General features: G+C 36.8%; 2 protein-coding genes across 4 annotated transcripts in view; one reads left to right on the plus strand and one right to left on the minus strand.

Annotated features, from left to right (window-relative positions):
- Positions 1-15,334, minus strand: part of LOC129721556 (arylalkylamine N-acetyltransferase 1-like) — a 164,237-nt gene extending 148,903 nt beyond the window's left edge. The window contains exon 1 of the mRNA XM_055674261.1: positions 15,269-15,334. Coding sequence (XP_055530236.1) covers positions 15,269-15,271 — 3 coding nt within the window. The 5' untranslated portion in view covers positions 15,272-15,334. The remainder of the gene's footprint in view (positions 1-15,268) is intronic.
- The window catches only part of LOC129721553 (uncharacterized), a 196,948-nt gene that overhangs the window by 113,808 nt on the left and 66,272 nt on the right, over positions 1-16,868 (plus strand). The window lies entirely within an intron of this gene.

Genomic DNA, 16,868 nt, shown 5'->3' on the forward strand with positions numbered 1-16,868 from the left:
CGGCTGAAGCAGGTTCTTATATAGGCCAAATAGCATGTTTTCAATTGCAAGGTATATGATCCTGTCGACCGTGCTTGGGAAGCAAGCATATAACGACCAATCAGAGGTCGAATTTTTCGTTTTGACAAGGCTTGACTATTTTCAATAGTACAATAGTGTGAAAAATAAAATTACAATTATCTTATTTTGGGAAGAATCTTAGAAGATTTTCCAATCTATTGCTGTAAGAACGAAGAAAATCCATCGAATACTAACCGATTTATTAGCATTTGAAATTGGACATATTTTTCACTTTTTTCGGTTTTAGATTTTCATTTCACATCCCTATGTAGCCGAACTTCCTGAGAGAAGTATTCTACTTCAAAAAACGGCCCTCCAGTTGGAAAGCACGCCAGGGCTAATCAACAGAGAACTGCATCCACAGGAAAGTGAAACTGACTCGCTTGAACATCTTGACGGTAGGAACCGAACGAAAACAAATACCCGTAATCGCTTTTCCCGATTGGTACAGGCAACCGTGGGTAGTTTTCCAGTTGATAGACTGGGCTGCATATCGCGGTGATGATCGTTCAGCAGTGATGAAGGGAAATCCCACTCACCAATTCATAACGGTTACGTAATCGAGAAGAGTATGTGCGCGGATTTTCAATTAGACCCGTATGAATCTATTCACGGTGCGCGCTGTTGCTGGCTGCTAACTGATACACGATGGTGTGGCAGTGAAGTGCTGCTAGAGCCCGGTGATACTTGCCACTTCAATCTGCACGAGTGTTTTACTAAAACGCGTGGGAGTCACTCTAACCTATTGGAAGTTGATTGCAACATTATTGCTAGATGATGGCCAATATTTTCAAATCGGTTGCCTCTCGCTTTGATAGTTACTCACTACGAGGTGAAGGTTACTCTTGCAACATCATCTATCGTTGGTTTTTCTTGCTTGCTAACACGCAACACTAACCAGAAATGCTACATTTCTACCTTGTAATTATCTACCGGATGGAAAGTCATCTAAAGTGGGCCTGGTTTGTTGTCAGTCATGATACTAATTACCAGCTATTGAATCATATTCCGTTTTGCTTGTCGCCAGACAAGTGTCATTCACTTGTTACGTGAAGCGTCCAGGCAAAATCCAAACAAGTAGACTTACCGTGCGGGGGTGACGTTGGGTGCTTAGTCTGTCCGGTCTACAGTTGCATTTCTGCTGATTTACCACAGTAAAGCTGATTTTTCAAGTGTAAAAAAAACGAAACCATAAGAGCGGGCGTTCTTCAACAGGAAACAGTTGCCGGCTGTTTCACAATACTGGGCACAAGTGAATAATTAATGCTATTAAGATATTAATGACAGAATCAATGACCATGAACAAATATGGAAGTACCTGGGTGGGACACCAGGCAAGCGCGAACGTTTCGTTTTTGAACCGCTATCTCGATGACGACGCTGTGTACGGTACCGTAGAAGGTAGCGATGGATCGTGAGATGTGAAACAGATTATTTTGTACACCTGCTGTAGATGGTTGGAATTATAGAATTAAGTGCGAAACGCGTTGGTGCGAAAGCCCCTGTAAAAAATTACACAAAAATTTGACCTCTGGACATATAATATTCATCTAACTTGAGCATGCGGTTGATCAACTCATCTATAACAAATAACACATCGTCAGCTCAAAATATAACGTAATATGAATTAATTATATTGCGTAGAATTGGCAGATTTCCGTTTTCGTGCACGTAATCGTTCGATGTCGACAGTACGAACCAGTTGTCGTAAATGTGAGGATTGAAAAGAAAAACAGTCTTAGTCTTTGCACTAAACCGATCGAAGCTTCACCTTTCTCGGCGTAAGCAAAACCTACAGCCAAAGTCCGGTACAGGGCCCAGTGCTATCCAGTGTTTTCTGTTTTCATAACCACATGCATATGCAGTTAATTATTTAGTACCATGCAAACTAATCAAACCGAACGATACGAGCCGCATTGTGGTACACAGTGCAGGGCGGAAAAATAAACCTAACGCTAAGCTTAGAGACCTATCATTATTACGTTGCAAAAGTTTTGCCAGCGGAAACTAATTTTCTAATATTAGATAAAAATATTGTGTAAAGATTTTTTAGTTTGTTTCATATTAGGGAAATAATTACCTATATTAACATATCAACAGTAAGTACGCAATGTATCATGAGTGCGGAGTATCGAATACTCCTGTTAGTTTCCTGACAAGTGTACACCTTTCTCTACTATACACCCTGTCCAATTAGTTAATGTTCACTACAAAACAAAAAATGAGAAAAAAAACTTGCACAGTCACAGGTGCCAATTTGCCCTGGCCTGCGGAAGCAAAGCGAAAAAAAAGAAAAATTCCATAAACCGTTGTTGAGAAAATCAAGCGATATTGACTAAGTAAACTGGCTTTACCCATCAAGCATAAAAGATAAAGATACTTTTATGTAATTCTGCTACTTGAGACTTAGAGTTGTAGTCCTACTTTTTTCTTCATTTTCACTCTGTACTAACATGCTTCACATTCCACGTGGAAAGAAAATTTACAGTTTCAGTTTAACAAGTTCTCAGAAAAACAGGAAAATCCAAAAAATAAGCAATACAGGTCGGACTCGATTATCCGGAATTTTGGCCTCAATTATTCGGTATATTTTTTATCTGTTTGTTTTTAACTTTTATGTTGAAATTTTACCTTTTCTATCCCTTTTGGGATATTTGTTACCATTTATGGCCCTTTCGACATGTTTGGGACATGTCCGAGTGAAGTGAAATCAATCAATGGCTAAATGTTTTTTTTTATTTTTTAGACTTTATCTCTTTACTTTAAAAACCACAATATCTGCAGAAACTTTTTAGTAAGCCAATGTATTTTATTGGCAGATTTCCATTTTTTTCCATTGAAAAAAAACACAGGTTCACATGGAAATCATCATTACCCACTCACCCTCTTCCATGGACAAGCGTGAAAATTTGCGTACCTCCTACCTCCCATAAGTTGTACATGCGGAATGTAAATGGCCCCTTATCAAAAGATCTACAGTAAGGTCTTTTTTTACACGGTTTTTTACGCGAGTTGCTTTTCTTAATTACTCATAAACGGTACAAGATATCGACCTCATTTCAATCACGTTTTCCCTTTCAGGCCACTAGGTACCATATATCAGTTTTCGTTTCACAATTTTTGGTGTAAATACTGAAAATTTAAAATATTGAATTTTGGTCTCTAGAATGACCACTATCATATTCAAACGAGTTTCAAACATTTTAAAACGGTTTTCTTTGTTATATTCGCAACTTAAAAAAGCCTTTTTTATGCGATCCCATACAAATTTGGAACGCTCCCCTCGTGTAAAAAAAGACCTTACTGTATATCATAATGATTTGCTTACTTACATATTTTCACCTGAATTTTCCTAAGTCCCAATCCTAACCAAAATTCCAAATCCAGTTTCAATCCCAATCCTAATTGTTATCCTTATTCCAGTCCTAATTGAAATTCGTATTGAAAATACAGTCTTGATCATAATACCAATGCCGATTCCAATCGTATCTCCAATTGAAATCCCAATCTCAATTCCAATCCCAATCCAAATCACAATCCCAATCGCAATCCTAATCCTCACCTTAATTCCAATTGATATTTTAATTGAAATCCTAATCTCAATCTTAATCCCAATCCAAACCTCAATTCCAATATCTACTCCTATCCTAATTCCAATTGAAATCCCAATCTCAATCACAATTTTCATACCAATCCCAATCCCCATCCCAAACCGAATTTGGATTCCAATCCCAATCCCAATCCTAATCCTCATCCTAATTCCAACTGAAATTCCTATTGAAAGCCGGATCTCAGTCTCGATCTCAATCCCAGTACCAAATCCAATAGCAATCCCAATCATAATTCCAATTGAAATCCCCATCGTAATCATTATTCTTATCCCATTCCAAACATCCATTCTTATTCGGATACCAATCCTACAGCGTATACTCAATGCCCAGACAGCATATTTTGCTCACAGTCACACTTCGATTAACTCTGCAAATCATGTCAAAATAAGACGAAACAAGAAACCTCGCTGGTCTAAATTGTTATTTCTCGATACACTGGATTCTCTTCTTACGCGATTGATGCGTGCGTGCAAAAAAAGAATCGCGTAAAAAAATCGTGTAGTTTGGAGCAAATCGTGTAAAAAAACGTCGTTACAAAATCTTTTGCTATGTGGTAAGTGTGTATGTATGTATGTGTGTGTATGTATGTGTATGTATGTGTGTGTTACATCTTGGCTCATAAACAATATTTTCCATGTCACATATCGCGTAATTTCAAGAAAAGCGCGTAAAAAAATCGCGTAAAATAAAATCACGTAAAAAAAAGTCGCATAAAACAAGAATTCAGTGTATTCACATTGATATGAAATGTTTTAATTTCCCACTTAGTTTTTCTTGTGCCTTTCTAATGCCTTTCGATATGTGTGATTTCCAGCTTCTTTTCAACTCAATGTACAAGATTATTTTTAGCCGAAGACGTCACACCGATCAAACAAACCGTTTTGGCTCTCAAAATATTTGTAATCATCAATACCTGCCTAAAACAGCCTTTTTAAATAGCTTCCTAAAGATGAGTCGTCTAACAAAAAAAGTCGAATCAAAAATGGTCGATTGAATTGGTAGCCCGTTTGATGAAATAGTGGAAGGATGGTATCAAAGACACGATTACATGACGTGGGACTACGGTATTTTTCTTTTTTTTTTATCTAACAGTGCATTTTTATTTGCTGAGGCATTAGAGCACTTTGAACAATAATTAATATAAATAAAATAGGGGAGTTTCATTCGGTTTCGCAGTCTTTTTCACAGTTTAAAGACTGCGAAGCTGAAAGAAACTCCTCTGAGTATACTAACAGTCGATGAAAAGCATAGTTATGAATAAAATATACGAATGAAAACTTATTTATATTGTCATCTCCACTTTGCAGATATTCGAATTTAAATAGCATTTGTTTGTACCTTGTAATGCAACAAGACAAAAATTTGAATTAGCGAATTCGGTGTATTCTCCCTTTCTCAGTAGGCATCAAATACGAACCTATTTGGTATTTGAGACCAGAACGATTTAAGTACTTTTGCAGTAACCATGTACTACTAACAGCCACCAGCATTACGGGTGAAATCTGGCACGAGATGACCGGCACTACTTTGTTTTCCTCCTTTCAACGGCTAGCACTTAGCGTCCGTATGTCACTAGTAGGGTAGTTTGGGGTAATTTGGACCCCTGGGGTGAAATGGACAGGTGCCTTGTCTTGGAAAGTATGACTTTTTTGGGTTCCATGTACTACTTTATCCTTTCCTTGAACTACTAAACCCTACCTAACATGAAAATTTCATGGTTTGCTGTGATAGGTGCACCGCAGTGCCAATGTAAACAAAGGAAACTTCAAAAGTTGATTTTGCTATGAGTTTTACGCTCGTGTGTTTAAGGTTTTTTGAGAACCTCTCCAATGTTTTCTAGTATGTTTTCTAGAGTTTGTCTAGTAATAGGCTACATTTTGACAAAAAATGACGATAACACAGTGGAAGAAATAGTAGAAGAAATTGCGTTTTTTGTAAGGCGTATTGTTTGGGGTAAAATGGACAGTTTTTTTGGAGTGATATGGTCAGGTAAGGAAGTAAATTCTTTTGTCGGACTGCGGTCATACAAAAACGGACGGACAGATGGCGGTGTACAAAGGATGAACTGTCAAAAGTATTTCAGGTAATCCGGGATGAATTTTCTGTACACAAAGTGTTTTTAATTCCCCGCACGGTGGCGGATTCCGAACAAAAGTTGGAAAAAACCTAAAAGTCGTTTTAAAATGATGTATAATGCCAATTTTGGCGAGCTGAACTCATTTCTGATGTCAGAAAAACTTATCCTTTTTTATTATCAGATTTATTTTTTGTTCAGATCATGCTTAACAGTGGTATACTTCGAAAAACTTTGTACCCGTATTATTTTGTTTGGTCCTTATGCCTTGTTCAGACTACCCCGGATATCACCTGATATCGCCAGATGATATCGGATATCACCTCGAGCGTTCACATTAGAATGAGCTGATATGATTTGACATTTGCTTTGATGATTGAAAAGAGAAGAAAACAAAAACAGGTCGAAGCTAAAACAAGACAACAAGAGCAATGGGATTAGGATAGGGATGTCAGAGATGTCTCATATGCAATTGTCAACATGTGCGGGATGAAAATAGCAAAAATATTTCCTTCCTTTTTTCTCGCATGCAACGCGAAGTTCGAAATTTGTAGGGTTGCGTCAAAAGTCTTTTGGCCGTGTTGCCAACTGCTTGAATTGTGGTTATTATTGGTTTTCGAACATGATATCCGCGATAGCATGTAGCCGAGGTGATATCCGTTGACAGCTCGATTGTATGGGATATCAGGTAATATGGATGGTGATATGGCCTCGATAGCACGAATCGTCTGATATGGGGTGATATGCGGTGTAGTGTGAACGGGGTATTAGGGTGATCCTTTTAATTAGGGTTGCCAAAAATCGACAATCATTTTGGAAAAATTTGTAACTTTTGAGTCGTTTGACCGGTTAAAAGATTTAATGGAAAAAATGAAGGCCCTTCAATGAAAAATAAGAAATCGTACGTCAAAGTACATTTGTTATATATTTTCCCGATTCACGGATTTGGGATTAACAGATTTGGAGCGACGATATGCAAACCGGGATCCGAAAATTTGACTAGTACGGTAAATTTTCTATAGGCTGTTGATCATCTAATCATTCCGAACTGTTTCAGAAGACTGTACGAGCTCTGAAATACATGATTTTGGCTTCCGGAAAAATGTTTTAAGCTTAATAAATCAATAAAAACTGGTTGTATTTTTCGTAAAAGTTGGAAAATAAAAAAAAATACATAAGTCCCTTCAAAACAAATCTTGTTGATCCAAAATCAGATCAAAATCGAGGAAGTTACAAGTATTCGAAGTTAAGCTTAAAATTGCGCTTTTCAAACATAAAAATTATTGAAATTGCCTGACACAGCAACATTCGAAGTGCAGCAACATTCAAGTTCTACCAAAAAACACACACACACATGTTGCGCGCGCTAGTTTGAATGACTGGAAAAGGGTAATTTTTTTGGCCTATGGTGGAATCACTGTGAAATGCCTAAGAATTGCAATTATCATTCCGTATACCTAATACCACCTTCTACTGTGTATTAAGCAACCATTATTATTATAATACTCACATTTTTTACTCTGTCCACATCACCCCAAACATTGTCCATATTACCCCAATAGCTGTCCATTTTCACCCCAAACGTTTTTTCTATGTCCGAAAATCATTATTTTCAATTTCGTTATTTTTTTGTTCTTTTGACCTCAATATCATGATTTTTTTTGTGTAAAAACATAGAAAATAGGTCAATATTACTATAATACATTACGTTTGTGGGGTAGAAAACACAGGCTACGAAATAACAGGAGTTTTCCTTAGGGGGTCCAAATTACCCCAAACTACCCTACAGTTTTAGAATGGAAATGATGGGGTGAAATATTCGAATGGTACCTTTTGTATCAAGGTTTTATCAGTTAGTTGAAAAGATGGAGAAGTTGAGAAACATAAGGAATGGTAAGGAACGTAAAAAAGCATCGGAAACAGAAAGAACTTCGAGTAAAACAACAACAACAAATCCTTTACAAAGTCAGATCGGTTGTATCCGTTAGTTTCGGCTGTGCTTGGGAAGAGAGGTAGTGATTGGCTGCTCGGTACGATTTGGACAATCGATGTTATTTACCAATTTTTCAATAGTGTAGCTCAAACAATAGGTTGTTTCTGTTACATAAATTTAACCGTAAAAAAAATTCTGATCGATTGATGCCAAAACCTGGATAACCTGATTATAAATGACTGAAATATAAGCGCTCAAAACCTGACCACTTTTCCCTAGTTTGCCCTGGTTGAATTACTAGATTTTCAAATTCAGATACCTAACTTCCAGATAGACGTAGCCCTACGTCAAAAAAAATTAAATTTTAAGGGAATTAAAGAGGTTGAGAGACAGAAACAGTGATTTGGCGCGATCACATCTCAATATTGAAGAGAGAGTATAGGACAGAACAGCTCAGGATATAAAGTGTTTTTCTGCTATCAACAACGAGGCCGCTTACTGTAAAACGTACGTGCTGCTTAATTCAACCCTTGTGTAGGGCAGTCAACGATCAATTCGAAAACAATAATCAAAACAACTTTTGGGATTTCGTCTAGCAGTTGGTCCGAAAACTTTTGTCTTCTCAAAGAAAGTTCCCATGCAAAATTCCATTTCCAGCCTCTTTCCCAGAAGTATAACCACAAAATTCCATTTCCACATACAGATATTTGATTCAATGTTGCATAGTGTAAAATATTATATTATCCCGATAATCCTTTGCCAGAATAAAGTGCTGATACTAGACACCTTGTGTTTCACAGGAGAAACAACGACGACTGCCAAACAGCGCAATGAGAAGGCAACAATAAAAAATCTCTTTGCTTTATTAGAGACCAGAGGTTAAAGAATGCAATTAGAAATATTAGGACATATGAAAGAAAAACTTGGTTGACAACCCCCAATTTTTATTGAATTTGGGTAAGTTTTCAAGTTGTTATTGTCATTTAAAATTTAGGTAAATATGTTTTTTAAATGGACATATTTTTAAAAATATCGCAACGAATTTGATGAAATTTTCACAGCAGATGCATCCCAAGTTGTAGTTTATGAAAATACTAGCTGATACCCGTGGTCTCTCAAAAGTGCAATAATTCCAAAAATACAAAAACATTACCGTGGAATGGGGTGAAATTGATCACCTGAAAATTCGTGATAAAAAATACTAATAAAAAGATTTTGCTCTTACAACACTAGGAAACGTTAACGTGTCCTTAAACGCAACTTTTGCATGATTCACATACCTGTCAAAGTAATCCCTTGCATGCCCGGTGCAATTTTTCATATTTTCGAAAAATTCTTCTAACTCAGTCAAAACTCAATCAAATTTGATCAAACAAGCTTCCAAATAGCAAACAAAAATATTGAATTTACTTAAAGTAATCTTAGTTGAGGGTTAACTACGTTAAATTTGGAGAAGTGAGTAAAGTTTAATAAAAGCTCAAAAAATGTAATTTTCAACAATGATCATTCCATACCATTGAAGAAATACTGATGAATTTGCAGAAAACCACAAAGATTTGAATTTCAGAGCTAGTTTTTGAGCTTTTGCAACAAACCGAATTGAAATCGGTCTAACGACGATCAAATGAGAGCAAATTTAGCGCCAAAGCAGCTCGGGAACCGAAAAAAAACAAATTTTAACCTGAAATATCGTTATTTTCGTTCCCAAACTAGCTGTAAATGATATTTTTCAGTACAGAAATCATCATTTATCTTTAGCATATCGAATAAAAGCACATTGCGAAAAGAATGGTGATCAATTTCACCCCAATTTATCTCATAGTATCGTAGAGAATTTTAGAATTTATTTTATAAAGTAGACGATAGAAATTTCACCAATAGACATAGAGGTTAACTAGAGCACATACCAGTACTTGTTTTAAAATTAAACTATTTCGGAAAAAAATGTACATGAAGCTAGTTAATTGGAAATTGTTATGCAAATTGATCAATTTCACCCCATTCCATGGTACTATGCAGTACAAAAACGCGTTTAAATTTACACTTCTTTACATGCACATAAAGAGAACATTGAAAACCAAACCGTTATGAGGTAGAAACCATTATGTGTTTTCATTTGTAATAGAATTTTTCGGAAATTCTGGCATATTTGTTTGGCCAGGGATATATTCAGCATTGTCTTAATCTTTGATCAAGCAGCACGTGAAAAAGGATTAAAGTGCCAAATATAAACAAAGAATAAATTTAAGAAATGTTTTTGTTTTACAAATACAAAAGGTATCCAGTCATTTTAATAACTACCTTCACCTGTTTATGTTGGGTGGTAAATAACTATATTTAACATCATAAAATAATATAATCATATAATCATATAAATCATATAATAAGTATCCGTAGAAGTCATTAGTTTGAATTTGAATGAGGTATTATCTCGTCATGATGTTTGCAAAGTCACGACCGCAAATTTGACGTATAACTACATAAGGCTGTTTGTTACATGGCTAACATGCAATAATATGTTAGAACGATCGCAAGGGATAAATTCGAAGTAAACTGCTTCTTTTCAATATTTTTCTGAATGTTAGTCGATAGGATTATGATGGATTATCTTGTATCAACACGTTTATGTCAATAACTGCCGCTAGTTATTGTTGGCTGTTATCTAGAAACCGGAAATTGCCATCTTGGATTTGGCGTCAAAAACAACCAATAAATACCAATGGATTTCAAAAAGGCGCCTAGATTTGATTTCCGATCTCTGGGTATCATAGCGATTCCGGAATGATCTTTTTGGCTATTTTCCAGCAATTCGACGTTGCGATTCCACATTTTAAGTTGTCACTGCGGATTGAAAAATGTCGTCAGGGGTCGATTTTTTGCATATGTCGATCATTTCGATTTCTGGCAACCGGAAGTCACCATCTTGGATTTCAAAAGAACGTCTTGAGTTGATTTCTGGTCTCTTGGGATCATTTCGATTCCATGAATACCCATATATGGTTGCGTTCGGTCATTATAGCTTGTTTTACGGAAACCGGAAGTAGTCATCGGGGATTTCAGAATGGTCTATGGAGTCGATGTTCGGCCACTGGCTATTATTTGAAATCCGGTCTTTGGGCATAATCTCGGCTATGGAATGACTATTATGAGTTATTTTCTATCAACCGGGAGTTACAACCTCGAATTTGAAAATGGCGTCTGGGGACGATTTTTGGTCTATGTGCATCATCTCGATTACAAAAATGCCAATTTTGGGTGGTATTTGGTCATTTTTAAAAACGGGAAGTCACCATCTTGGATTTAAAAATAGTATCTAGCGTTGATTTCAGGTCTCTGGACATTATCTCGGTCCCAAAAATACCCATTTTGGGTGGTATTCGGTCATTCCCGGCTGTTTTTTGTAAACTGGAAATCGACTCTATGAATTTTAAAATGGTGTTTGTAACCGTTTCGATCTCTGAGTACTATGTTGGTTTCATGACAAACCATAGTAGTCAGTTTTTGATAATTTTCTGAAACCGGATGTCACCATCTTGGATTTGAAAATGGTGTCTAGATTTGATTTCCAGTTTCGGCACTGTTTTGGTTAAGGTTATATTTATATTGGGTGGTATTGGACCATTTTGGAACGTTTTCCAGAAACCGTAGAATGGCATCTTGATATCTTGGGTCAATTCCCGGCCTCTAGATATTACCTCGGTTTCGAAAATACCCTCATTGGCCTTCTTTCAGTTCTAATTGGTCGAAATTTGAGTTCAAAACATGTCTAGACTTCTAAGCTCAATAGTTCTCGTCATGACATTACAACTTTGCCGCATATTGATGGAGGCGTAAGTAATTTCCCAATCCACTGTTGCGAAAACGAAGATAATTTGTTGGAAACCAACATCATGAAAACACCCTTGAAACTTTAAACACCCTGCAGACAAATTAAATAATGAAGAAAATTAACGACCTCTGCTTTGCAATACAAAAAAAAAACAAATGTATGAACTAATCGGCGATAATGAAGGTTGTTGCAATAACCAACCCCCCCCCCCCCCCCTTTCTTTAACTACGCCATCGAGATACAGAAAAGTCAATATCACGAGATTCGTATTTGCAGAGAACAACACAATGATCATCCTTGGTGTTTAGAAGTGTTCATGTTTGGTGTTTAAGAGTTTACATTGAACAAATTTGTAGTTGCTACCGCCTTATATCCGCTTTATCCCTTCCTGTATGGGATAAACATAATTTAAGAAAGCCATCCCACCTCTGTAACAATTATTCCGGTCGATCTCCGCTACTACATAATTTAAAGTTTTTGAAACATATACGCTACTTCACGGCCTGAATTCACCGAATTGAATAGCAATCGGATAAGCGGTTTAAAAATTAATAAAGATTGACAACATTCATCTAGACCCCCCCCCCCTCGGTCCAGCAGTATTAAAATCCTTAAAGGTTTACATTGTTCACCCCCCACCCTTCCGTCATCCTTGCAACGCTTCTGATATACACGAAGGTCTAACATGACACAGGCAAGACTACATCTTAGCACAAAAACATTCTTGATTTAAATTTGCACGGTTATCGGGGAGGAAGTTTTCAAGTTCATGCACCACAAATTCATTCCCCCTTGCCTACGCGTATAAGATAGAGCAACACTAATATTTTAAAATTATTTCCCGTACTCGAAAACCCCTATGTACGAATATTCACGATAATCGGTTCAGTAGTTTTTGAGTCTATAAGCAACAGACAGACAGACATTCGCATTTATAGATATAGATTTTTTTTTGAGAAAAACATATTTTTTCAATAGTAACTTTTGAAAACAATATGTTGAAAAAGAGTGTTCTGGGGCACTAAAAAATCTGAATAAAATCACAAACACTAAAAAAATACGGCCAAATCTCGAAACTGTCCTAAAAATTTAGAGTTGGTGTTATTGTTTGTTCAAAAGATATAGGCTTTCAAAGTTGGTGCCGCAACGCATTTTCACGCGAGAAACGCCCAAAAATCCAGCGTTCTTCAGGTCTTATACTAAAAAGTACACCATAACTTCTAAAAGTAGAAACGCCGGCAATCTAAACCCGCTGGTGCGTTCTGTACGGTTGTCCCCTAACAAAATTTTGCATTATTTTTTAGTAAAGTATGTAGGTAGACATGCGAGTTGTTAGGGGCATAAAGTATACTGTCATCATCATCATCAAGTTTGGTAACAGACTGAATATATTCAGACCTAAAAATAAAAAAAAAACATATCTATCAAACTAATATAAAAAAAAATCATATCTATCAAACAAAGTTTACAAACCTTACAGAATTTTTGCATATAACTGAAACTGGGATTGTCAATAGTAATAATGCTCGCTCGCTGCTCGCTTGAAAATGCGTTTCGGCACCAACTTTGAAAGCCCATATCTTTTGAACGAAACAAAACATCAACTCGAAATTTTCACAGTGTGTTTCGAAATTTGTTCAACAGACAGTTTCGAAATTTGGTCAAAAATACTTGAGATTTTTTAGTGCCCCAGGACATACTTTTTCAACATATTGTTTTAAAAGGTTACTAATAAAAAAATATTTTATTCCCCAAAAAAAATATTTTCATAAACTACGACTTGGGATGCATCTGCTGGGAAAATTTCATCAAATTCGTTGCGATAATTTTAAAGATGTGTCCATTTAAAGAAAATATTGACCTAAATTTCAAATGACAATAACAACTTGAAAGCTTATTCAAATTCAATGAGCAAAGCAAAGCCTTGGTGCTACATTCCGATTCGGAACTTGACCTTCTGTTTACTATACACAAACTTCGCAGCCAACCGTTAAGTGTACAGGACAATTGCGGGGCTAGCGCTACGATCCTACTGACACTAACAGTCTCTCCCGAGTCAAGACTCGAACCTACGGCGACTGGCAAAATTAAATTCAATAAAAATTGGATAATCAACTTCCCGAGTGAAATTCTTAAAGTTTTTAACATTTATTTGGAATAAATAGATATCGCGATTTTTGGTGATTGATATTTGGTCGCTTTAGGCTGTTTCCAAGAAGCCGGAAGTTGCCATCTCTGATTTCATACTGGCGTCTAGAATGAATTAACAGCTCTGAAAATGTCAATTCTGGATTTTCTTTGACAACTTTGGGTTGCCTTCCAAAAACCGATAGTCACCATCTGGGATTCCGATAGTATATCTAGATTTTATTTCCGACTTGAAAAATACTTATAACTATTTTAGGCGGAGATGATCATCTTGGAAATCAAAACGGCGAATGATCGGATTCAAGCATCTACATATTATCCCGATTTCGGATAAGATAAGGGTATGAAAATTCCGGAGTGATTCGCGTTTAGGGCGCAACTAACAAAATGTAAACAAATCGTTTTATTACACCATTGGTTTTGAAAAGACTCACACAATTCATGGCAAGAATCCTTTCTTTTGTATAAATTGATAAAAATATTTAAATCAAGTTTTTAGTAAAGGGCGACAAAACAGTTAACCCAAAACAAAACATACTTTGGAATTAGGCCCTTCACATTGTTTTGAAACAACGGGCTCACTTGCGAAATATTTCGTAAACAGGCGACAGTAAAGGGCGGATCAACATTGTTTTCAAAATAAAGACACATTTAAAGAGGCGCAACTGAAGAAAACATAGAAACAAGGCGAAAAAAGGTGGGCGAATCTCGCTGTCAGAAGGATTTGAGGCTCATTTGAAAACGGTTAGAAGAAAAGCGCAGATTCTAGCAATAAATGCACAAATTTAATGTAGTATTGTTAGGAAACTATAAGACAGTGTTATTTTACGTCGATTTTTGTTATTGATGTCAATTTTAGTCACTTCCTTCGAAATTACGATTTGAAAATGTACTTGCAAATTTTCAAACTGATATTCCCCAATGTTTATTTTTTGCCAGTTGCGCCCTTATCGCAAATCACTCCGGAATTGTCTATTTTTATCTGTTTCACAGAAACCAGAAACTCAATTTCAATTGGTCAATTTAGAAGAAGAAGTAAGAAAGAAAAAGAAGAAGATTGCAAAACTTTTTTTTTGTGTATGTACCTATTTTTCGTTACTTGAAAACAATTTTCTGCAACTTGTCCTTAGATAACGTTTTAGCAGAGATCACAGTTTCAAAATAAATGTTTTTTAAACATTTTAGCTGCTTAAGAGATACACCGTTCAGAAAAATATTATCCGGTCTATTATAAATTATCGAACTCTCAGTTTCGAAATAAGATCTTACTACTGAGATTCCGTTTCGACCGGAATTCGATAGTAACATTCAAAATTCTATTTAGTTCGATGTCGATCTTTACTCAAGAATCGGCAAAAAAACAGATTTTCAAATGAAAAATGCTAATTCAAGATAAAATTTGTCAGGAATTGAACTAATATCTATACTATGGTGCGGATATTCCTTTTACTTTTTTATCCCAATTTCTAGCATATAGTAACTATAGGTTGTCAAAACGCCCACGTAACGTTTACCACGAAAAACTGTAGAAGTGAGAGTTTGTTCGCCAAAGTATTTCCTAATCTAAAACTGCAACACCAAAACAGTAACTTGTGACACTTTTTTAGTCTAACCATTTGTCAACTCTATGCACTAACAACCGTCGGCTGCTCTTGCCTGCGTTCTGCAATACACACAATCAGTGCCCGAATGCATGAAGTAAACTAGACCCCACACCGTGAAGGTGGTGCCGCCTTAGGCCAGTTATTTTTTACTCCATTGTTGTTGTTCTCCATCGACACGGATGATGAAGCGAATCAAATCCGGACGAAACTTGCGCCGATTGTTTCACTTTACCTGAGTACATTTTTCCGAAGGTCGATCCTACGGTAGAGATTGCCTGACTGTGCTACATTCCTCCGCAAGTGTTTTGGTTCCTCTAGCGACGAAGCGTGTCAGAGGGGCGTGACAATTGATTATCTTAATAAATCGTGTTGCTTACAATAGTGCAGCGAAGGGTACTGGAACATGCAACAAATTTAAAAGAATAAAACCTTCCACAGATTTCACGAAAACAATGTTCGAAATCAATTATTTTGAACTCGTTTACGGCCAGTGTTCCAATCTTCAACCATGCTTAGCATGGAAAGTCACACTAGGAACTTTGATGTTTTACAATCGGGGGCAGTCACAATAATGCCTTCGCGGTTTTTTTGTTTTTCAACTGAACTGTAATCATTTCCAGAAGCCCTACGCGACTCGTTTGCGTGCCAATTTTGAAACTAATTAGGAAGAGTGTGAATAACGCTAATGCACTGCTTTCACAGGTTGCACCCTTTTTTTCGACAAGCAAACCACATGACATGCACGTAGTCCGACCGTGCGAATGGACAGTCGTTAAATTGATTAGTACGTAGTTTGCTGTGGCACATTCACATACCGGAAAACCTAAACGAAAATATTAACTACCAACAATGTGCAGAAGCAACAGGTACAATAGTGCAGCGCGAACTATTTTTTTTTATCTTTCAAATTGGATTGGGGCTGAAACTGTCGAAACGTGTCGGAGCCAAACCGTCTGATTTGAATGTGCAGCTCGATCGCCTCCACCGTGGAATTTACTGGTCAGCAGCATAATCGACACTTGCGGTGGGCGCATAAGTACCCGTGCTGCTGCCAGCAGCAGCTACCGATCGATGTTGCAGTTTGCTTCCACCTGTAGGGCTACGTAATAGCGCGGAATCTGAAACTGGTAGATATTTGCAAGTTGAACCAGTTCGCAAACTACAGCTGACTCGTGTACACGTGGTACAAACTAATCGGTTGCGGAGAATTCCGCTAATTTCGTAAATTGTTAAACAATGCGCAATTGATAAGCTAAAATGAGTTTGTGTGCGCGTGTGTTTGTGTTGGGTCAAAGGTTGAAAAGGTGATTGTCAATGCTAGCGTGTATGCTAATGAATTCAATTAAGAGGTTTTCAATTTCCATTCATTAGCTTGGAATCAATAATGAAATGTGATTTATGTGCTGCTAGAAAATATTCATGAAAATGTGCCCCATCCAGTATGCAAACGACATCGCGAAACGGGCTGCTTCAGAAGACATGCGTAAGGAATCGTAATCACGGTGTATTCGAAACTTTCAGTTGTCAAACCTGAAACTGACCGATTCGGTTCGAGCGATAAATGTGTAGGTACTAAAGCCCACATCCAACTTCTCGAGCGCGATCGACT

This window comes from Wyeomyia smithii, chromosome 2 (assembly GCF_029784165.1).
Source record: "Wyeomyia smithii strain HCP4-BCI-WySm-NY-G18 chromosome 2, ASM2978416v1, whole genome shotgun sequence".
NCBI lineage: Eukaryota > Metazoa > Arthropoda > Insecta > Diptera > Culicidae > Wyeomyia > Wyeomyia smithii.